Genomic DNA, 24,370 nt, shown 5'->3' on the forward strand with positions numbered 1-24,370 from the left:
TTTTTCCCTTGCGTTGTTAGTAAAGGTGTGTAAGGTCAGGAAAGTGAAGTGGAAACTCACTTGTTTTGTTTTTAATTTCATTAACATAAATTATAATTTGATGTTATGCAAAAGCAATATACGAGGCGGACTACAAAATTGGTATCATTTCTAGGCGAGTTTGCCACATAAATTGTATGATTATGTTATGTAATTAGATCTAACCTTCAAAAGGCACATGGCAGGTTGATTTCCAGGGGAAAAAAACGCAAAAAACGAATAGAAATTTTGGAAATATTCAACGGATCATTCTTAACAACTTTGTCTAAAAACTATGGGTCTTAAACCGGTTTCGGGATTCTAAAAAAAAATATTCGAAAGAAATTTAATGCGTAGGTGCATTTTGATATTATATTGCTAAATTTTCAGAACCGGCCAGATCGGCCGATAAAAAGTTAAGAGCACGCCATTTTGCAGAACTGTCCTATAGGTTACCTACTATTTTAAATAATCATTCGAAAGAATATTCGTTTTTTGAAGATTATCTATTTCAAATGTTGGCTGCGGCTACGTCTCAGATGGACCAAACGTTGAGTCCACTTTTCAATGGCTCGCTCGAGCATTAAGTAAAAAGTTAAGAGCACGTCATTTTGCAGAACTGTCCTATAGGTTACCTACTATTTTAAATAATCATTCGAAAGAATATTCTTTGGCATTAAATTTTTGAAGATTATCTATTTCAAATGTTGGCTGCGGCTACGTCTCAGATGGACCATCCGTTGAGTCCACTTTTCAATGGCTCGCTCGAGCATTTCGACTGGTAATGACATGCGTGTTATTTTGTTCCCAGGTCTGAATCGAAGCGCACAGGAAAAAGTCTAACGGTATGACATCAAACGATCTTGGGGGCCAAGCGACCGACAGATGATTCCACTGACCCACAAATCCACAAACCCCCAAACCGTTGTTTTTTTGATGAAATGGCAGCTCTTGAAGCTGTTCAGAAATGGGCCTCATCGCACGCATTCGGCACGAAAACGTCGGCTCTTCTTGAAACTTTTCAAGAACCCATTAGAGCGAAGCAATGTCGCTGTGGAAGTTCTAGCGACTTCAGTTCATTCACAAGCTGTATTTTATACGCTTTCAATTTAAGATCTCGACGTAAAATACGCGAGTCGTTCCATATATCCGAGTTGCTGCGATCGGTGCCGAATCGACGCTCCACGGTCTTCGTGTACACTATCAGCTACGGCTGCTATATTTTCTTCACTGCTGCTGGACGTGGTCTGTTCGTTCGAATATTATCCAATAGGGAATGCTGGGTCTCAAGAGGGTGATGGGGTTGCGAATAGTACGCTTAGTAAGCCCAGTATGTTGATCATAAGCTGAGCGAAACGCGCGAAACAAAATTTTTACAGAACGTGAATTTTCATAATAAAGTTGAACGATTCGTAAACGTTGTTCAGGCTTTCCATGATGAACTATACTGAACAATAATAACATGACAGCTTGACAGGAATCACGCGTAATCTGTCAAGAAAAAGTTATTGAAAAAATAACCTCTACTTGAATAACCCGTTATAAATGAAGCATGCGCCTCTAACCTTTTACCAGTTATCGCTTTTATGCTACTTATGCCTTGGATACCCTTTGTCTTTGTCCATGACAATCGAAGAACGCCTTATGGATATAAATTATCAAACTCCTTTGAATTTATACCACTTTGCGACATAAAGCTTTTTAAATTAGCTTATATATTCGTGCTCCAAATAAATGAATCATTAACCTAATTTTGCTAAAGAAATACAGAGTTTGTTTTTAAAATAGTCGGAACTACTTTGCCTGACTGTTATTCTGCTTACCTCTTATAGCCTTGACAGACGGCAGCGTTAATCCGGATTAACTGCGCACTTAATCAGATCCAAATTTGTAGGTGACAGACGGCAGTTATGCGAGTTTGAAACTCTGATAAACAGCTCATTGTCCTTTTTATAATATTTTCAATGAAAATTGATAGAAGATAAACATTACGGTTGTTAGCCGACCAATTATTACCAAACCATTTTTTATTACAAAAGCATATCAACACATTATTTTTAAAACTGCATCATAACATAGAAGTTTTATTGATATTATATTGAGAATTTGATAAACAGCTGTCAGGGTTGCTTGTATTTCATTCACAATAGATGAAAATTGGCCGTTTTTAACAATGTTGCCAACGAAAATCTCACAGACTCCCTAAAATTTTGAGAGTTATTTTTGGATTCAGCAACGGAGTTAGCTGTGGTAACTCCTGAAATAATCCCGAAAAATGCAATTAATCTGGTTTAACGCTGCCGTCTGTCAATGCTATTACGAACCTCCATCGAATATAAGTGTCTAGACTTCAGTTAACAGTTAAAAAAGTTTAAATTTAAAAAAATATCTCCGATAAATTGAAAATTTATCCCAAGAATTTTTTCTACAGATAAGAGTTTGAAATTATGATTTAAAAATAATTTCGGACAAGTGATCTCCGATCGCAATTGGGGCTGTATGCCAGCAATATCGCGCCGAATATTCTCTTCCAAGATGTTAGTTGTTTCAGAATTCTTATCTATGTAGACAAGTCACTTCGCATAACCCCACTAGTGCAGTGGTGCTAAATCACATAACAAAATCTTTGCAGGCCACTCTGCAGGCCTACTACGCGGCGGTTCTCTGTATCAATGGTATAATGGCTAAGTGAATTTGTTGGAGGTTTCCATCTAAAATTAAGTTTTCTTCCCTCCAGTTGCAGCTCTTCGATGATAAAGTGTGGAACTTTATTAAAAGATTCCGTCTAGATCTTGTTTCTTCGAGCTTTGAAACAGAAGTTTTAATCTCGAAAAATAAAATTGCCTTTCATCAATCATCTCATTAATCAATCCAAAGTACCAATCATTGATTTAACTATAAATAAGGAGTGTACATACAACTCATTCATATACTTATGTACAACAACAACAGCAAGATGGTTGTAAAGAAAAAAATCGATTAAATTACTTTACTTCACTTTAATAACATTTAAGTAACGATATGGACAAGACGAGAGTGAAAGTATTTTATAAATATAGTATGTATGTGTATACACTGTTATTTATATGCATATATTTTTGTGCATATATGCTTGTATGCATATGTAGTTTGTGTTTTGATATGTAATAAAAGCACATCGATTTAAGAACTTGCCAGCACTAGAATGCGGCAGATTTAAAAGCCTATATCCAGCTATAAACATAGTCGTACATAAATATGTATGTATGTATGTATAAATACACACTACGACTATATAGAGGAGTTGTAAAGCGCAGCGCGATTTCCGTATTATTTCAATGCCTTTTCGCTTTTACTTCAACTAAGTTATGTTTGTAAGAGTCATCGATTACCATTCCAAAAGCAGTCACATGCCTCCATACAAACCTAAATATTTATGCATGTTTGTATATAGTTCGCTTTTTAGTGTTATTACCTACATCTTTACAGCACCAAAGGAACAGTGTTTGCCGTTTTATGACGAACACCGCTCGTCACGATAGACCACAGTAGACAGTGGACTGTTTTATGTGAATAACTTATATTAAAATTATAGTTTTCTGACGCAGAAGTTAGTTCAGGCTCATTTCTTGTAGGAATATACATATGTCCCGTTTGATTTGAGTCAAAATCATCAGTTTCTTCTTGGCGTTTCATTCAACTTTCGGTGGACTCAGGTTGTTTCAATCCACAAAAGTGAGACCCCACAATATGCGTCAACTACCGTGAGATAGAAGTCCTCAACATCGCATATAAGGTGCTATGGAGCATATTGTGTGAAAGATTAAAGCCCACCGTCAAAAAACTGATTATATTTTATAAGTGTGGCTTTAAGCCTGGAAAATCAATAATTGACCAGATATCAAGTGCCAAATCTTAGAAAATACTTATGAAAAAAGGATCGACAAACACCATCTCTTCGTCGATTTCAAAGCTGCTTTTGACAGGTGCCTTTATGCCGCTATAACTGAATTTGGTATTCCCGCAAAACTAATACAGCTGTGTAAACTGACGTTGAGCAATACCAAAACCTCCATCAGGTTCGGGAAGGACTCACCGAGCCGTTGATTACCAAACAAGGTTTTAGACAAAAACAACGTCAGTTTCGAAATCCAGGACTGAGTAAGCAATTGAGAAGTAAAGTCCTCTCTCGACGAAAAAAGACTAAATTCTACAAGTCCACTCATCATCTCCGTCCTGCTCTATGGTACAAAGGTATGAACGATGACAATATCTGATGAGTCGGCGTTACGAATTTTCGAGAGAAAGATTCTGCGGAAGATGTATGGTCTTTTGCGCATTGGCCACGATGAAAATCGTAGTCGAAGGAACGATTAGATGTGTGAGATATACGATGACATTGACATAGTTCAGCGACTTAAGAGACAGCGGATACGCTGGCTAGGTCACATCGTCCGAATGGATGAAAACACTCCGGCTCTGAGAGTATTCGACGCCATTCCCGCCTAGGGAAGCAGAAGAAGAGGAAAACCTCCACTCTATTGGAAACATCAGTTGGCTACACTTGGAATTTCAAATTGGCGCAAAACTGCGAAACAGAAAAACGATTGGCGCGCTGTTGTAAGCTCGGCTAGAACCGCGCAAGCTGCCTATGCTAATATTGAAGAAGAAGATTCAGATTGAAAAATATTGATGTCCTACCGTCGGTCAGTTGACTCAACGGTTTAAAGTCCTTCTTCGTAAAACTTCATATCTTGGGTTTTTTTGCCCTCACAAAAGACCAACATTTCAATTGTTCAGATGACCTTAACAAATATCATGTTTGAGCTGAATCCTAACCCTATTTGCTGAACGAAATCTGCAGAAAGATATTCCAATTATGAGGTACTTTAAAGTATGATCTTTCTTCTGGTAGTTGATATGTTTTCTTCTAAGATTATAGTTTGTCAACTTAATTTTTATACAACAATGAATCACTGTGCGACATTAAGCTCATTGGACCACTACATTCGAACTCCAATTACATGAATACCTTGCACGGTTGAATGAAACAAAGAAAATGGTGAATAAAAGATGAGAAGGTAGAATAAACATGCCACACGTGCTTCAACTGCAAGGCAGGTGCTTTGGAGGCTAGTGAATGGGCTACCAAGCAAGACAGACGAGTCTTCAGCCGACTAACAGACAGGCGAACAGACGTCGTAGACGACGTAGCAACACCAGCCAACCAACCAACTATACTCAACCAGTTAGCGAGCCAACTCGAGGCGCTTCATTGATTTAGTTAGCAAATGAGTATCGGCCGTGCGAGTTGCAAGAGTTCCACGTGCTACCAAGTTGGCTCCGGTTGAATAGGACACAAAAGAACAAACATAGTAATTGTTTATTTTTTAGCCTTTATGGAAATTGAAATATGCGGTTAATGATTTCTGTTTGAACTTTATATTCTTGTAATATCTTCATGGTGCCTCTGTGTTGTTTTTGCGCGAGTTCATGAATATGTTCGTTTATTATTTCGAATAAGAGCGCTTAAGTTGCAAATAATGACCAAGTGCTAGTGTGACTTTGCGAAGGCTGCGGACGCCAATGGCTTGAACGCTGAAATGTTAGAGCATCGTGCAAGTAAGTCATTTAGTCAGTGAGTGAAAGAGTGAGTTGGAAAGCATATCATAAATCAGACAAATAATTGTAAATATATACTTTTAGTATATATGTAGCACATGCATTGGTGTTTTGGCTTTCAAAACGTATCCTTTAATGGTTATGGAATCACGGATGCCGTTGTCATGCCAGTGCCATACTGTTGAAACCGTTAAGAAATGAACTTGACACTTTGGCCTTCGGTTGACATGACGTTTGACCTCACGGGGAGTTACCGCACACACAGGCAGCCACATTATAAGCATATGTATATGTATGTGTATCGCCTACAGTGACCACAAATATTTACATTTAAAAATAATATAAGTGGGAAGAGAATGTGAATGAAATATAAAACAACAAAAAACGTTAATATCGGTTGCACGGAACTTTTAATGAAATAAAAGGGTATAAAAAGACCTTCATTCTGATTTTGATTGACCAGTTTCTATCGCAACTACACATATCCTATGGTTGTCCGATCTGAAAAATTTCTTCGGATATTTTAGCTATGTTTTCAATAGAGCTTTCCATACGAGAACTTCAGTTTGATCGGTCAATTGTATGGCAGCTGTATTTTATAGTTGTCCGATGTGAACAATTTCTTCGGAGCTTGTAGACAAGTCGTGGATAATAATCCATGCCAAATTTTGTGAAGATACCTTGCCAAAACTAAGACTCTTTCCATATAAGGGCTTGAGTTTTATCGGCCAGTTGTATGGTATCTAATATGTTATAGTTGTCCGATCTAAACAAGCTCTTTAAAGAAACTGAGGGACTAGTTCGCGGATATATGATACAGACCGACGGCCGGGCCGACGATTCTTTCCGAAAATTATAAACTTCTACACCTCGGCGGACGTCATTCCGAGAAGAGTTGTCGACAGAATAATTTACACAAAAACTTGGCTTTGGAGAAGCTCGATGAATACTGCATATTAATCGCCATCTAAAGTTTCCTTTCATCCGAGGCTGTTTGTCATTTTTCATTGGGGTAGGCTTTTTACGTGGCGGGTCCCAAATTCAGCGCACAACCCTATGCAGGGGATGTTTCGCCTTCTCACTTTAGCTCGCCTTCGAACGGATGTTCTTAGGCTACCCAGAGGATACTTGGTCAAAGACCGGAAGTAGTGAGCTGCTTGAGTCATGTGTAAAAGAATCATTTCTGGCCACTCCCAAGTGAATGACGATCAGAGAACTTTCCTCACTTGCGTGAACTTCTACACATGACTCAACTCTCGGCTATAATTGCGTAAGCGGTGTCTACGCCAATTAAGAAGAAAGTTTTCTTTCAAGAAGTCCTCACAAACTGTATTTGCATATATTTATATGAGCGTTCGATTGGTAAAGTTTTCTATAAAAGAGAAGAAAAGCTGAAGATGATATAGAATATTTGGATACGTTTTTTCTTAATTTAACAGACATGTCGAACATTAGAACTGAAGTCTCTGACTCTTTAAACACAACCATAATTCGACTTTAATGGTTTGGGAGCTTCAATTTCAATTAAAGTAATATCCAAAATCGACTAACATCTACCAGATCACTGACAAGTAGTTTGCTCAGAACACGGAATACATATATTTCTATATAAAGATAGCCAAGCGGTCTTGGATTTACCAAAGTCTCTTAGGTTTTCCTCGAAGGTAATGAAAGAATGCCTTGAACTCTCGGTGGATCTAACATTCTTTTTCACGGTAAACCTGCAGTGAGTTCAGGACGTCGTAATATTCCTGGTAACTGTGAAGCAGATGAACTAGCCGGAGCAGGCACCACACATAAGACTGCAGAAAAGAGGGAGTTGCTTCTGGTTACTTGTAAATATTTAATCGACACACATGCTATATGTTGTATATAGCTGAGTCTCGCTGGAGACAGACCCTAACTTGCTCTGCAAGCAGGCACACGTGGCGTGAATGGAATATGGGCCGCATATGCCGACTACTAAAATTCAAAAGAAATTACATAAAAACTCTAGCTGGAGTGCTAACAGGTCAATGACCAATTGGCAGAAATGCCAATAGACTGGAAACACTACACACTGACTACTGCAGAATCTGTCAGGAATTAAAAGAGGAGACTGTAAAATATCTTGTATAGGAAAATACTTGCAGTTACGTACGACGGTTTCTTGTCGATGTTTTGTATTGATGAACTTACTCAGAAACACGAGGTGGTTCAGGAAAAACACAAAGTCACTATACATTTTAGTTCGGTGGTTTCAAAAAGTCATCTTAAAGGCCCAGATGCGTCGTCAGACATTCACTCTAACTACCTACTTACATATATACGTTAGATTTAGTGTTTAAGGCTTGTTTCTATTCTTGGTTGGATCTACTGTGTTTAGATAGCTCTACAGTTGGTCGCACATTGGTACAGCCCTGAAAATAGAGAACTTCTCTTGACAGCAACCCCAAACTGATGAATCTAAATCGTCATGACTCCAACCCCAAACTAATGAATCTAAATCGTCTATCGACTTTCAAAATACTTGTTGTCAAAAAATTTAAATTAATCGATTAATTTTTGGAGTTACTGTGCGAAAATATAGTTTCGAGCGAATGCACTCATAAATCTACATACGTTCACACGTGTCCTTCAACGGCCTTTGCCTTGCCTCTTTTTCAAGTATCGTGCCTTTTCTATTTACAATTGTTTTTGGAGAGAGTTTTTTTTGTCAATATCCTTCGGTAAAGGCCTGCCAGTAATCGTTTTCCAATACGGCCACAAGCTGACAAGCGAACACATATGTTTTTGTAAGAAACAAAAGCAGTCGACGCGAAGTAAATGGGGGGGGGGTTTAAAAAAGTACTTACATAAATAAATAAACAAGCGGGCAGGCTGGCTAGCTCGAGGCACGTTTAGGCCGTGGGAACATGACAATACTTTTTCCACAGTACAATTGCACTTAAGCAACCGTTATTCATATATTTTATTTTTCATTAAATTATATGCACCTTATACTTTTCACTTATACTATTTTTGTGAACCCTGTACACCTGCCCCATCACTCAATTGTAAACTGGTACATGTCATCTTGAAATATCAAAATCATTAAAGTGTTTTAGAAAATAATCAATACGTGAATTTGCATAAAATTCAAATGTTTTTTATGCCCGGCTAAATGCGCATAACACCATTGGAATTACTAATAACAGCCGCACATTAACACGAAAATGGATTATCGCATGCAACGGTATAATGATTACTTTCCGATGAAATAACAATTTGCAGAAGCACCCACATACTCCCAGCCACCATCCACCCACTCCCCACACATATTTGTTTCCATACAAATTTATATCTAAATGTTTCATTCTTTTCTTCCAGACGCCAGGAGTCCATGTACCAGATGACGGGCCTCTACTCGGAGACGAATACGAGCGGTGATGATAGCAGCGTTGACGCTGCCACACAAGACTCTCAGGTCAATTTGGGCGAACTGGTCAGTTGCAGCGCCGCTACGGCGCCTAACATTAATAATATGTGCGCCAACGTAGCGTCACGTGCCACCTGCAACTGCCACAACCAGCATTATCATCACCCAGCAACGCATCATCAGCACAATCATCTGCATCACCCACATCATGGCCATAACAATTGCCAACAACCAGCGGTGTGCAGCGGTTGTTGCAATGAGATTCTGGCGAAAAGTCACAGCCGTCAGCCATCGGCGAGTATTGCTGTGGGAGCAGGCAATGTTGGTGGCGCCGTTACAAATAATAATGCGACGACGACGCCGGCTGCTATGCTGTACGAATCGGAGTATGATGATGATGACGAATTGCAGTCACGTGATTGTGGTATTCTCAATTATCGGCCCGGTCGTATACAGAAATTTGCACGCATCAAAGTATTCGTGCTGCTACTGTCGATTCTAGTCACATTGCAGCAGGCACTGAGTTCCGGTTATATAAATTCCGTTATAACGACGATTGAGAAACGCTTCGAAATACCTTCGAGTTATTCGGGTCTGATAGCGTCCAGTTATGAGATTGGCAATGTGATAACAGTCATATTTGTGAGCTATTTGGGTAGCCGACGTCACATACCCGTTTGGATTGGTATAGGTTAGTATTATTTTTTTATTATAGGTTAGTATTATTTTTTTATTATAGGTTAGTATTAATTTTTTTTAAGTATTGAATTACGTAACAATTGGAAGATCCGGAGAATTCATTTACAACTTGCCAAAAAGTGTTTAGAAATACTGCCGAGTAAACAATCTTTGGGTTCAGTTTGCTGGCAGACCTAAAGTTCTGACTATGATGGGAGGCGGACTTGCCTAATTGGTCAGACCGGGAAAAGAACATTGCTTCTCTAAGCCTAAATATGATAGGTTCGTAACATCAAGGGATTTTTGGGAGAAATTTGGAGTATCAATTCGTTGATAATTTTTAATGAATAGGAACTGCAAACCCTGGGTGTCTCAATCGCGCCCTACTACCATACTAGTACTTGGGGTCCATAAGGACGATACATAAAATTGGAATCAATAATTTGAGCATTCCTAATAAATAGGGACTGCAAATCCTAGTTGACTTAATGAGTGCTCAACATAAGTTCAGGCTACAAACAGTTACGATCAAATTCATAGTAGTGCTAGGTATTCTTTTAATATATGTGACCTGGTCTCCGAAAAGGAGGCTAACGTGCGAAAACTAGTTTTCTGGGAAAAGGTGTTAAAAATAATCGTCAGTTTCTCGTTATCTCATTAATTGTTCTCCTTTTTTTTGACACCTAAGCCCCCTTTTCGTAGACAAGGTCACATATGTATATAATATCATACTTTCTATTATCTTTTTTGTGGGAATCACTTTAAAATCCGTTAGCTTCAGATGTTGACATAAAAACATGCAACGACTAGTTTTGCTTCGCTTGTTGTTTTTGTTACAATTGCAAGAACCTTTATTTGCAAAGCATTTTCGGCGTGTCAAAATAGATTTCTGAGGTCAAAACTTATGTCGAAGTTCGCTATATTATTGATTGCTCACCCACAATGGTACGTAACGCTATCAGGTACCAACTAAGTAATAAAAAACTTGGACGGAAGCCAGCAATGTCAGCGAGAAAAGTCAATTCCATTGTCAGATACTCAAAGCAGCTTCCATTTGCGGCTGCTACAGAGATAAAAGATGCCTTGAATGTAGCTGCAAGTACTGAAACTGTACGCCGACGTTTTCAGGACCACGACTTGAGTGCGCAGAGTCCAAGAAAAGTGCCCTTATTATCTAAAAAGCATGTTGAAAAAAGACTTCGATTTGCCAAAGAACATTTAAATAGGTTTACGACATAATGGCGTAACTTTTTGTGGTCGGACGAATCGAAAATTGTTAAATATGGCGGAAAGGGATCGCGTCAATATGTAAGACGTCCACCCAATACCGAATACCAGCCGAAATATACAACAAAAAGGATAAAACATGAAGGTTCAAGCATCATGGTTTGGGCATGCTTCTCTTGGCAAGGTGTAATACCTATTTATAAAATTAAGGAAAACATGACTGGTGATCCATATGTCGAAATACTCCAGAAAACCATGCTCTCGTATGCCAGTGAAAAAGTGCCGCTTGCTTGGACGTTCCAGCAGGGCGATGATCCCAAGCACACAAGTAAAGCTCCTAAAAAGTAATTTGAGGAAAGTAATGGAGTGCCGTGTCGCAGCGGAGAGAAAACAGACTGCCTACCGCGCAACGTAACGATCGACCACAACACGTGCGGGATGGGATAGATACCGAGAGTTGAAGAGAGAAGCGAGACGCATTTGCAGAAAAGAAAGAGGCCGAAATGGCCGACAGGGGTAATGCTCGAAAATTCTACGAAAAAATGCGGCGGCTTACAGAAGGTTTCAAGACCGGAGCATACTCTTGTAGAACCCCCAAAGGTGATCTAGTCACCGATGCCCAGAGCATACTTAAGTTATGGAAGGAACACTTCTCCAGCCCAGTGAATGGCAACACCAGGAGAAGGCGAACCCGATTCCTTAATCGATGGCGATGGAGCAGATGTTCCATTGCCCAACCATGAAGAAGTTCGAATAGCAATTACCCGTCTGAAGAACAACAAAGCGGTGGGGACCGATGGACTGCCGGCCAAGCTATTCAAACACGGCGGCGAAGAACTGATAAGGAGCATGCATCAGCTTCTTTGTAAAATATGGCCGGACGAAAGCATGCCCAACGATTGGAACTTAAGTGTGCTTTGCCTTCGGGCAATCGAGCCTATCAGCAGATAATTTTTAATCTTTAATATTTGGTTTTTAGGTTTCTTTTAAAACACAATTCTTAATCTCGAAAGAAACGATTATGCTTCCTACATTTACAATAATATGCTATATTAATTTACAATTATTACTTTTCAGGCGCCGCCATTATGGGCATTGGCTCACTGGTTTTCATGGTGCCACACTTTACCGGCGAACCGAATCCCGGCGTCACCATTATGAATGATTCAAGTGATAACATATGTCGTAGTGCACTGGTACGTGATCAAGATATGGACTTAGGCAGACTATCGAGTGGTCTCTCCAATCCACCATTGGCGCCGCATACCTTACGCGAAGATAATTGCCTCGAAGGCAAATTGTCAACATTCGGACCGGTTTTACTTTTTGTGATTGCACAGTTACTGCTCGGTTGCGGTGGTAGTCCGCTCTTCACGCTCGGCACCACCTATGTGGATGATCATGTCAAGACGGAGAGCTCGTCAATGTACATAGGTTGTATGTATAGTATGGCGGCATTTGGACCGGTGCTGGGATTTCTGCTCGGCGCCTACCTGTTGTCCTTTCACATGGACTCACTTTCGTCCACAATTATATCGATAAGTATGTGAGATGCCGGAATTTTAAGTGAATTTGCTAATGTAATTTGACTTCATTTCCAGATCCGGGTGATCGTCGCTGGGTTGGCATGTGGTGGGGTGGTTTCCTACTTTGCGGCGTTTTGCTGCTTATCGTGGCTGTGCCGTTCTTCTCCTTTCCAAAGGTAACCATACACTCTCAATAGTAAGTAGCCCGAATTTACTTAATATTACTTTTATCACCGCAGGTACTCACCACCGAGAAGAAAAAGATACGGAAGAGCTCCGTTATACAACCAGCTGTGCCTAACAATTCCAATAGTCTTCCACGCGGCACCGATCCAGCCGGTAAAGTGAAAAAGGAAATAGTGGCGGTAAGTGCGAAAGAAGACGATGAACCGCGCGTGGATACCGGTTATGGCAAAGACATTAAAGGTGCGTACGAACTAGATTTCAATAATTCACGTGCGATTTATGTATGTTCAATCTTCAACTCTTTGCAGATATACCACAATCGATGTTACGTCTCGTGACAAACCCCGTGTATATTGTCACTTGTTTGGGCGCCTGTATGGAACTGTGGATAGTGTCTGGCTTTGTGGTGTTCCTACCAAAATATTTGGAGACTCAATTCAGTGTGGGCAAAAGTCAAGCGAGCGTCTTTACTGGTTCGATAGCTGTGCCGGGCGCTTGTATTGGTATCTTCATCGGCGGCTGCATATTGAAACGTTTTCAGCTGAAACCAAAAGGCGCCGTACAGTTTGTTATCATCTCGAACGCAATATGCCTTGCGCTCTATGCGATGCTGTTTTTCCTCGGTTGCGATAATCTGAAAATGGCTGGCACCACAATACCATACTATCGCAGCGCCAAGCATGGCGTCATCGAACCATTCCAAGTCAATCTAACGGCTGCCTGTAATTTCGGCTGTGAATGCCTGACCACAGATGTGGAGCCGGTGTGCGGCAATAATGGTTTGACATACTTCAGTCCCTGTCATGCAGGCTGCACCGCATTCTCATCCACATCAAACTACACCAATTGTGCTTGTGCGTATTTTATCTAACTGTGTTTTTTTGTAGTCTCTTTAAATTTCAATGGTTTTATGCTATATTATTTCCACCATTTACAGGTGTTCACTCAAATATATCGAGCAGCATTTATATGGGTGCTGGCGGCAGTCAAGCTCAAGCGTTAAACGCCAACGAAGATTTCGCCGAAGTTACTGTGGTTCCTGTTGCCACTGCCGGTCCATGTGCCACACCCTGTCGCACCATCTATCCCTTCCTCATATTGCTCTTCTTCATGACATTTATTGTGGCTTCGACGCAAATGCCATTGCTGATGATTGTCTTGCGTTCAGTGTCTGAGGAGGAGCGTTCGTTTGCGCTCGGCATGCAATTCGTTATATTCCGTTTGTTCGGCTACATACCGGCGCCCATACTTTTTGGTAACTTAATCGATTCGACGTGTTTGCTGTGGAAATCGACATGTGGCGAAAAGGGTGGCCGCTGTTTGATCTATGACATTGAGAAATTTAGATACAAGTAAGTATGAACGAAGCCTTCAAGCTCTGTGCTGATGGGATGGTAGTTAACTCAATTTTGAATAAATCACCTTGAACTTCGTTGCTCATTTTCATATCTGTTGAATGGTTAGTCTCAGATTTAAAGTCGTAAGTTGTAATGACCTCAAAATTTTCGCTACTGCACGAAGTACATGAAACGAACCGTCTATGTTTCGATGCTATCAAACTCAATTTGAGATCCTGTGATCGCCATCACAGTTCTGAATTTCAATTAGCTGCTTTCTTTTTACTTAAGGACAGACATTTAGTTAAAGATAGATAAAAACTGGCTTGCGATACACAAAGGTTAGGGTTAAGTCGTAGGGTTCATATTAATTGATGGATCTCACTTGGTTAGAAACTCGTTCTTTATGGATTACCAGATCTTCATAGATCGACGAAGCGTTTTGAGCTTACTACTAATTTGTTTAGACGGTTAATATAAATTCAAACTACTTCGCTAGGTTCGCCGAAGGTGTGTCTAGCCAGATCTTTCGATCTCAGTCTAGCAAAAGGCGGGTTTTGGGTAGACGGTAATCTTTGGCAAATATCGTCCTACAAAATATTTAGTCGCAGCACTTCTGTATCTATTAGACATTTTCCAATCACTACACTTACAATTGCGGTGAGTTTGACTATGTATATAGTTCGGACAACCTCATAAAGTCCACTCTGTGCGAGAAGGAACTCGCAGTCGCATAACTTCTGGTTGTTGACCAGCGCCTGCCGAGCTCACTGAAGGTCACATGACATCGGGAAGCCGACTCGCTTCCAATCGGATGAAATTGGGGTAAGGGTGGCATTACTAGTAAGCTCATTGGTTTTGAAGTTTTTGGCGATTCCGCTGTGGCCAGAGGCCCATACAAGTTTAATATGGCAAAAGCTTGATGTTATTGTTAACGAGGTTTTGCAGTCCTTGACTAGTTTTGAGATTTTTGTGATTCTCCTACTTGTGATACTGTATACATAAGTGGTTCATTTGCTTGGCATAATAAATATGTATGTAAGGTACTGACTTAGTCGGAATATTATACAGAAAATCAATTTTGTTTTACTAAACAAAATATTCTATTACATTTTATGTAGATATGTGGGACTCTGCGCCACTGTGAAAATCGTGGCGCTCGCCATATTTATTGCTGACTGGTGGTTGGTAAGAAGGAGAAAGCAATTAGAGAAATTGAAGCCTATTAACGCAAACGATCCGATCATCGGTTCCATTATAAGTTTGGATAAACGTAAGTATTTCGGGAAATATTACTCGTACAATGTAAATAAATAATTTTATATTTTTGTTTTGTTTTCCATGCAGTCTTTGAGGAAAAACTGACGACTAACGACACGAATCCACAATACGGCAGTAATGGTGAGATAATACTGACTTCGGACGCATTGCGACATTCGAGAAATGATTCACGCACCATACAGTTAGAATATGGGTTAGTATTACTTTTAATATACAGTTTTTTTCTACATAAAGTATATTTCGTCACTCTTCCTTGCAGCTATGACAAGTGTAATAATGCTATCAACTCGTCGGGTCTGTCGACGCCGCAAACGAAATCAAAGAAACATTTCCGTAGCGCATCGTGTGACGTCAAGATGATACGTAGCTTCTCGAAAGACCAAAATATAGCGCCTGGCACGACTTCAACGGACGGCGGCATGCATGAGCCAATTAAAATCAAGAGCTTAAAACGGTTTCAAACACATTCCCGCAACAATTCTAGTGATTTAAACAGCGATTTCCGACACAAACTCACACATTCACGCACAAATTCACGCGATGACGCCGGTGCGCTCAATATACGTTATATACAAAATCAGCTCAAACCGCAAGAGGATGAGGAGGACGACGATGAGTTGACAACCGGCTGTGGACATTTCGTGAAAAAGCATGCGCGCAATCATTCCTACGATCAGATTTATATGCCCAATAATATACGTTTCGATGCCGACTTCTTTCGCAATCATCACAATAACAAGAACAAGAATGTGAATGTGCTGAAGAACGTAATGAATAGAGATGAGAATCGTGTGAAGAACTCAAATGAAACAGAGGCGGCGGCAGCAGCAGCGTTGGCAGCAACGGCGGTCAGTTCACGCGGACACTCACGCAATAATTCTAAGGACTTGAATACACGCACAGCGGCCACAACAGCAAGCAATAATTCCAATGCAACAACACCAGCGTGTATAGGTGGCGCGGCTGTGGGTGGCGGAGCCGGCGCCGTTGTTGTGGGCGCGGCACACAATGTCGCCGAGGCGGCCTTAAACATACTACGCCATCGGCGCACCAATTCCAAAGACTTAAATTACACGCTCTGCACCGGCAGCGAACGCAATGACCTGGGCAGCAGCACGGCCTGCAGCAGCAATGCGTCCACGCCAGCACATGGCAGCGGTGGCGGTGCGGCAGCCGTTTTGCACTTGAAGCATGCACATGCGCGCAAGGCCTCCCATCACAAAATACAAATCGACGATGAGCGCAACGAGTTGATCAGTTCGGCGCGCGACGATGAGGACGACTCTAATGCGGAGGAAGCGCAAAATGACACATCCACTGCTACAGGCGCGGCAAACCGCAAGGATATCGAATCATTGCGTTGAGCTGATGGAGAGCACTGAGCAAGCCTACAATATTAGCAGTAACGCAGTACAGTGAGTAGTTCTTCGGACACATGGCACTAAAACGCATTTTTTTAGCCAAGCAATTTGCGCAAGTTAATGCTAATGTATGGATGAACGCGCAAACTGATATCAAACTGCACTTATCGTTTAACTTTGCTAGGTCACGCGCAAAATGCATGCGCGCTCGCGTCTCGGTTAAGTCATTCCATAAAAGCTCCGGATTATTTCATAATTTCTGTTGTCCTAAAATGTAATGTCTACAAAAGCGTACTTAAATTATTTCATTTAACGTGCAACACTGGACGCCTACAAGTACATATACATACATACTCGTGTATACAATATTCAATTATGCAATGTATTTTAGGTATCGCCAAGCGATTTTTATAGAAATTCAATACATTTTTATTTACTTGTATAAAACTGTAGAAGCAAAATGTTGGTAAATCCTATTTTGAAGGGCAAAAATAATAATAATTTCGTACGCAACAACTTATTTGTATTTGTATATACCATATATGTAGAATAAAATAGTGCATAGAAAAAATGTTAATGTAAAATTAAAGCAAAAAAAAGAAATAAAATTTATTATTTCTAACTATATAAATATTTATATGTATTTATAAAAATAAACAATTTCGTTAATTTGAGTTTGCCGGCTGCCTTTAGAGAATAGAAAACAATTGAATTTCTTATTAAAACTCATGACTTATGCATGTGTTCGTATAAATAATTAGTTAATATTTATTATGATGCGCGTTAAATAATGTAATAAATAAATTAAACCGTAGATTTGTAAACAAAATTCATTTCTAACCTTAAAATGTGTTTTTGAAAACATTTTGTAATTGAACATCTAACAAAAAGCGGATTTTAACTACGGTTATTACGTTTTCTTCGACTCTCACTGTGCACCATTATGTTTAGAACGATTAATAAAAGTTAGGTTTCAATTCTTTATATGTGACCTGGTCTACGAAAAGGGAGCTAACGTGCGAAAACTAGTTTTCTGGGAAACAGCTGTTAAAAATAAACAACTCGTTTCGTCAGTTTCTCGTGAAAATTGATTTTTTGACACCTAAGCCCCCTTTCCGTAGACCAGGTCACATATATTTAAAAAATATAGATATAAAAAAACGTGTATCATAAAATATGCCGCCACTTTAGACCGCATGGCAGTATTAGAGTTCTAATTGATTTTGAATATTCGAAAATGTGTTGAAGTGACTTGGTACATCCATACATATATGTATGTATGTAAATACGTATACATAGTATGTACAGACCTAAGTTTATTTATAAGCGAAAATATAAAAAATATATATACAGACTTGTATGTGTATATAGAAATAAAATGTTTCAATTTGCTGAATAAAATGAATTTAATTAATATTATGATGAAGAAAACTGATTGTAATTTTAAATATTTCTACATTTACACACACATACACAAACATTTTTACACCTACATGCATATGTGCAAACACACATACAATATTTGAATGAAAAACTATATCGCTAATTAGGATTTTAATGAAATATTTACATGCATATATTCATTTATTTTAAGTATATTAAGAAAAAAGTAGTCAGAGAACGCAGTAACGACATCTAATTATCACAAAAAAAATATATATAACAAATATTAAAAATTAAGTAAAGTAAAATAAAATAAATAAAATTAAATTAAATAATTAAAACAAAATAAATAAAAAAATAACTAAATTAATACTAAAAAGAAATGAAATAAAGTAAAATAAAATAAAATCATAATAGTATTTAATATTATATATTATTATATTATTTTTAACAAATAAATTTAAAATAATTAATAATAAAATGAAACAAAAGGAAATAAATTAAAATAGAGCAAATAAAAATAATAATAAAAATCCAATAAAATCATAATAATATTTAATATAGAATGAGTTACAAATATTAAAGATAAAATTAAAAAAATATATATGTACAGATAAACTGAATAAATTATGTAAGAAGTAATAACGGTAAAATTAATAACATATAACAAATGAAATAAAAATTAATGAAATATAAAAAAATTAAATATGAGCAACTAACAAGTTTAATAAAAGTTGATTATAAATTATTTTAAATAAAAAAATAACAAGTAAAAGCAGTTATACGAAACTATAATACCCTTCAATCAAAAACTTGTTTTTGATCGGTTGTTGTTGTTGCCGCTACAACAACATTTTGATCGGTTATTTTATACTGCAGCTGTATGCTCTAGTAATATGATTTGCAAAATTTGTTTGGAGATATTATACTTGTCTTCGACAATAACCGATTCTAAATTTCGCGAAAATCTCTTGACAAAAAAAGTTTTTCATAAAATTTGATTTTTAGCGTTTTGTTTTGTATTACAGCGATATGCTAAATTAGTTTCATTTTGAAAATTTCTACAGATATTCTATCCTCTTCTTTAGCAAAAATTCATGCCAAATTTCGTGTAGATAACTTGTCAAATGAAAAAGTTTGCCAAAAATTCGATTTTGATCCGTGAGTTTATATGAGTGCAATAGGCCATACTAGTTCGATCTTGAAAATTTCTTTGCCTTTGAAAATATTTTATCCAAATTTTTGTGAAGATGTCTTGTCAAATAAAAAGGTTTTTTCAAGTGCTTGAATTTGATCGTTCAGTTTGTATGCCAGCTATAGGGGTTCTCTCTGAATAATTTGTAAAAAAAATTGTAATGTTGACTTGGATAATAATACATGCCAAGTTTCGTGAAGATATCATGTCAAATAAAAAAATTTTCGGAACAACAATAGTCAACAATAGTTGCGTAATGAACTCTTGTCAAATAAAATTGTTTCCATACAAGAACTTGATTTTAATCGCTCAGTTTGTATGCCAGCTATGTATGTAGCGATGAGTTCTATAAAAATTGGCGTCTCCGACATTTTCTTCTGGGTGTTAGAACTTCGTGGCAAACTTAATGTAGTCTATTCAGTTTATAATAATAAATAAATTTAATGTTTTAATAAAATTCTAATAAAAAATATAATATGTTAAAATCATATAAAAATTAATAAGTCACGTACTGAAGTAATATAATATTAAATAGTTACAGAAAATAATTTCAATTGAATATGAAATAAATTAAAACTAATGAAAATAATAAAAATATTAAAAAAAATACAATAATAATTATTTTAAATAATTTTGATATTAAGGAATAATATTAAATGCGAAAAATATTAATTAAAATTATTAAAAAAAATAAAAAACTAATAAATAATCATAATATTAACGCAACAAAAGTTAAATATTGGAGGCACACAAATATTAATTTGTTAAAAAATAATAAAAAATTAATAAATAAACATAATATTATTACTAATAAATTAAATAATGTGCAATTAAATGAAATACAATTTTCTTAAATAAATATTCCTTAAATTTAATGATAATAATTTTTTAATTAAATATTCTTTAAATTTAATGCAAATAATTCTTTTAATTAAAATTCCCTAAATTTAATACAAATAATTTAAAATGCAAACAACATTTTGTTAAATAAAAAAAGTAATTATAAGAACCTAATGTATATGAAAACAATAGTTCAGTTGGAATCTCAGCTCTTTTAGCAGTGCGCCAATTTAATAACTAGGCAAAGTCGCAAAAAATATATTTGAAACAAACTTATATTGAACTGAACCTAAAATTACGCGAGAAAACGTTTAGCAAAATTGTAAAGTTAAAAATTAAAAATGGCTGTAAATTATGCGAAATAAGTTATCATGATTACTGTGTGCCTATTTTAACTCTTTTTTAATTTTTTTTTTATTTAAATTGTTTTGTTTATTTTAAAATTTTCGATAATCTCTATTATTATTATTATTATTCTCTATTTTTTCGTATTTTATTATTTTTAATCAGATTTCCTGAAATATTTATACCCTTATAGTTATTTTAATTTTTGACACTCCATACTATTATAAATTTTTAAGCACTAAATCTTTACATTTGTTATATATTTACTTATATTGTAAAGAATTTTTATTATCATTTCATTTTTTTATTAATTTTTAGTAAAATTTATGGGCTTGCTTAGTGCGCAGGCTCGATTATAATTATGTATATGGGCTAAAAGAGGTTTTCAGAATTTTTGACAAAATTCAAAATTCTAGAAATTAATTTATTTTGACTCCAACGAAAAAAGTAATCGTAAGCGCATTACTGCTAGTAATAAACAATCTTTATAATGCTTCCAAGCTATCAACTTAATGTGTGAAACTTGAATTGGGCGAGAAAAATCTGACAATTGAGCATATTCTGACAATTGATCTTTGTGAGCGTACTTTGAACTGTTCTCTGAAGGGAAAATCGCATAATTGGCAATTTTGAGGGCAGTAAACCTAACAGAGAAAATTATTTTACTGTTCATTTTGAGCGTAAATGTTTTACAACTCCACACTTCAGAGAAAAATCGAATACTTCGTTATTCTGTGAGTAAATATTCCAAAAATTAGAAAATTTGTTAATTGAGCTTTATATTGAGTTATGTTGTTAAGATTTGGCTGGAAACATAATTTACTTTTTAATTTAAACAAAATAAAAAAAACACACACATTCAAATACACGACACATGACACAAATACATTAACAGAAATCAATTGAAATTCAAGAAGTCTTAAATGGAATGCAAGCATACTTTGTCAATGAAATTTTGTGCTGTGAAATATGGATCTGCGGATAAATTATTGTAGCATATGAGTAATTAATTTTATCAAAAGAAAACAAATAACTGCATTATATATGAATCAAATCAATCACAATATTTTGTGATCGTAAAGAAACTGAATAAAAATAAAAGTAGCGATTAAATATTAAGCAAATCAAATGTGTTATTAATGTTGTTTTATTGCATGGCACTGCATATACACACATACATATATACATGAAAAATTTTAAAACCTAGCAACATTGAGCAGAAAAATATGAAAATACAACTGCAACAGTTTTAGTCGATTAGCAGATGGTACAAAGAATTGAAAAAATAACAAAAGCAAAAACAAGTCAATGGCTAAGTCCTGCAATATTTTATGAAAAACATAATAATAACAATAATTTGTTGGGTGCAAGCGCTATACAAAATAACAGTTAAGAGCCACACATGCATAAACAATATTATATTAAATATATTGTATGTAGTTATGAAAAGGGAAAAGCAAAGTAGTTTTAAGAAAGTAAATTGTAGACTCACTAGCGAATTATATAGCGTAGCATATCAATAACAATTAAATATATACATGCATACATATACACAATCTTATTTATAAACAAATATGGTAAGTTGTTAAATCGAAATTTTGACATGAAATTTATAATGCTTCGGTTAGCGATAAAAAGATTAAACAACTTATATCCTCATTTACACACACATTTACAATATTGCATATGAAAAAATATTAAAAAAAAAATTAAAATAACAATTTTGAGGTAAAATTAATTTTTTTAAAACAAATTTCAAGTTTTTTTGTAAATATTATTTAGAAAAAATTTAATTCAATACTGGTTTTTGATTGAAAATTTTGAAATTACACTTTTAACACAAATTCGAACGCAGCATTATGCAAAATTATTGTATAATATTACTTTTTTTGTAGGAAAAAAATTTAACTCAATATTAGTTTTGATTCTATAATTAAGGGCACACTAAAAATATATAAAGGGTGATCGATTTCGAGGCTCTTAACTTAAAATTTAATGGAGAATATTTATTAGCAATCGAAGGAACATTCTTTGGCATTTATTTTTTTTGGATTATCTCTTTCAAATGTTAGCTGCGGCTACGACTCAGATGGTTCATACGTTGAATCCAATTTTCGTCGACTCGTTCAAGCATTTCGACTGATAACTGGCGAATGATACGCGTGTTGTTTTGCTCCAAGGCATGAATTGAAGCGGGATTGTCCTCATAGACTTTAGACTTTACATAACAATACACTAAAAAGTCTAACGACGTGATATCACACGATCTTGGCGGCCAATCGACCGGCCCAAAACGTGAAATTATCTGCTCAATGAAGTGTTCTCTCAATAAATCCATTGATTGATGCGATGTATGGAAAGTGGCTCGGTCTGGCTGAAATCAAATGTCACCGAGATCACAAACTTCAATTTCAAGCATCAAATAGTCGATTACTATGTCGCTATAACGGTTACCATTGACGGTTACGTTTTCACCGTCATCATTTTTGAAGAAATATAGATCCATGCTTCCACTGGTCCACAAACCAAATCAAACCGTTGCTTTTTTTGTATGAAATGGCAGCTTTTGAATCTCTTCAGGTTGCTCTTCGTCCCAAATGCAGCAATTTTGCTTGTTTACATGTTCATTGAGCGACAAATGGGCCTCATCGTTGAACAAAAATTGGCTCAAAAACGTCGGATCTTATTGAAACTTTTCAAGAGTTCATAAATTTAACGAGTCGTTCCACGCGTCAGTCCGGGTTACTGCGAACAGCGCTCAGTCGACTCTCCACGGTCTTTGTGTAAACTCTCAGCTCGGTACTGGTCTCAAGATAAGTGATGGGGTTGCGAATAGTACGTTCAGTCGGCCGCTTAGGTTGGCTGCAAGTTGAGCGAAGTATTCTTTACAGAACGGAAATTTTCATAATAAAGTTGAACGTTTAGGAAACGTTGTTTAGGTGTACGTTTTTCCATGATGAAATGCTAAGAAATACTGAACAAAAATAATATGACAGCTCGACACGACTCACGCGTAATCTGCCAAAAAGTATTGAAAGAAGTTAAACATTTTTTTCGGGGGGAGGTTAAGAAAAATACCTTCCGCATCATAATTGCGTCGTCAGAGCTCTAACCCAACCTAAGACTGCCTTCGCATTACTTTGGGTTGGCGTTCCATATTTCTCATATTAACTGCCTGCAGGTCTGTTTTGTTACCCGCAGTACGTTTTAATGTAATTCTTCGGGTTCTTCAGGTTTTGCTCGTTTTGAAGTATGACAGTTTTGATGCTGTTCACATTTAGGGGGCTGACAAAGATGTGCCTGATTATAGTGACTATCCAATTTTTCAAATTCTGCTCCGATCATCAACTTGTTTAACTTCCTGTTGTCTGCGTAGGCAAATAGTTTAGCGTCGTCGGGAATATCGAGCCTTTTATGCTATTGTAACTGACTTCTGGGCCAAGAATTAATCCCTGCTCAACCCCTGATGTGAGTTTTAAGTGTCGCGATCAGTGGTTTTATACAGCAATCATCAAAAAAGGACTGTACCGAAAAGAAACTGTACACAATGTTTTATTTGTAACGTAACGGATTTTATTATTTTTTGCTTATAACTTTTTTTAATAACAAATAGAAGAGTTTTTATCCAATTTTATTTAAAACTAGTAAAAAAAATATTCTCTTAATTTATGCCGAATTTTTCCTTTAATTCCCTTCGTTAAATTCAGCACACCTTCTTTTATAACATCTGTACTTGCCTTGAGCCAGTTTTTTTTAATTCGCCGTCGTTTTCGGCAACTCGATGATCCTTTTTCAAGTTTTGCTTGAAAATTGCCTAATACTTCTCTATCGGAAGAAGTTCTGGAGCGTTTGGAGGGTTCTCCTCTTTTTTAACAAAATTGACATTGTTATCCTTCAACAAAGCGAAAGTGGAGTGAGCGTAGTGCACAGTGGCTAAATCGGGCCAAAATAATGTTGACACTATGTGTTTTTTATAAAATGGTATTAGGTGACGG

The 24,370-nt window shown here is 36.6% G+C and overlaps 1 protein-coding gene across 4 annotated transcripts in view; it reads left to right on the forward strand.

Annotated features, from left to right (window-relative positions):
* LOC120767279 overlaps positions 1 to 17,171 on the forward strand; it is a 77,344-nt gene extending 60,173 nt beyond the window's left edge. For 2 of the 4 annotated variants that reach the window (XM_040093153.1, XM_040093154.1), the window contains exons 4-12: positions 8,968 to 9,707; positions 11,999 to 12,463; positions 12,523 to 12,623; positions 12,687 to 12,873; positions 12,942 to 13,487; positions 13,571 to 13,985; positions 15,092 to 15,243; positions 15,318 to 15,444; positions 15,511 to 17,171. In XM_040093153.1, the coding sequence (XP_039949087.1) occupies positions 8,968 to 9,707; positions 11,999 to 12,463; positions 12,523 to 12,623; positions 12,687 to 12,873; positions 12,942 to 13,487; positions 13,571 to 13,985; positions 15,092 to 15,243; positions 15,318 to 15,444; positions 15,511 to 16,615 (3,838 nt within the window). In that variant the 3' untranslated portion in view covers positions 16,616 to 17,171. Of the gene's footprint in view, positions 1 to 5,319; positions 5,620 to 8,674; positions 8,834 to 8,967; positions 9,708 to 11,998; positions 12,464 to 12,522; positions 12,624 to 12,686; positions 12,874 to 12,941; positions 13,488 to 13,570; positions 13,986 to 15,091; positions 15,244 to 15,317; positions 15,445 to 15,510 lie in introns of those variants that run through there. The other 2 variants (XM_040093156.1, XM_040093155.1) reach the window with 2 other exon arrangements.
* The last annotated feature ends 7,199 nt before the right edge of the window (positions 17,172 to 24,370 follow it).

Source organism: Bactrocera tryoni, chromosome 2 (assembly GCF_016617805.1).
Source record: "Bactrocera tryoni isolate S06 chromosome 2, CSIRO_BtryS06_freeze2, whole genome shotgun sequence".
Lineage (NCBI taxonomy): Eukaryota > Metazoa > Arthropoda > Insecta > Diptera > Tephritidae > Bactrocera > Bactrocera tryoni.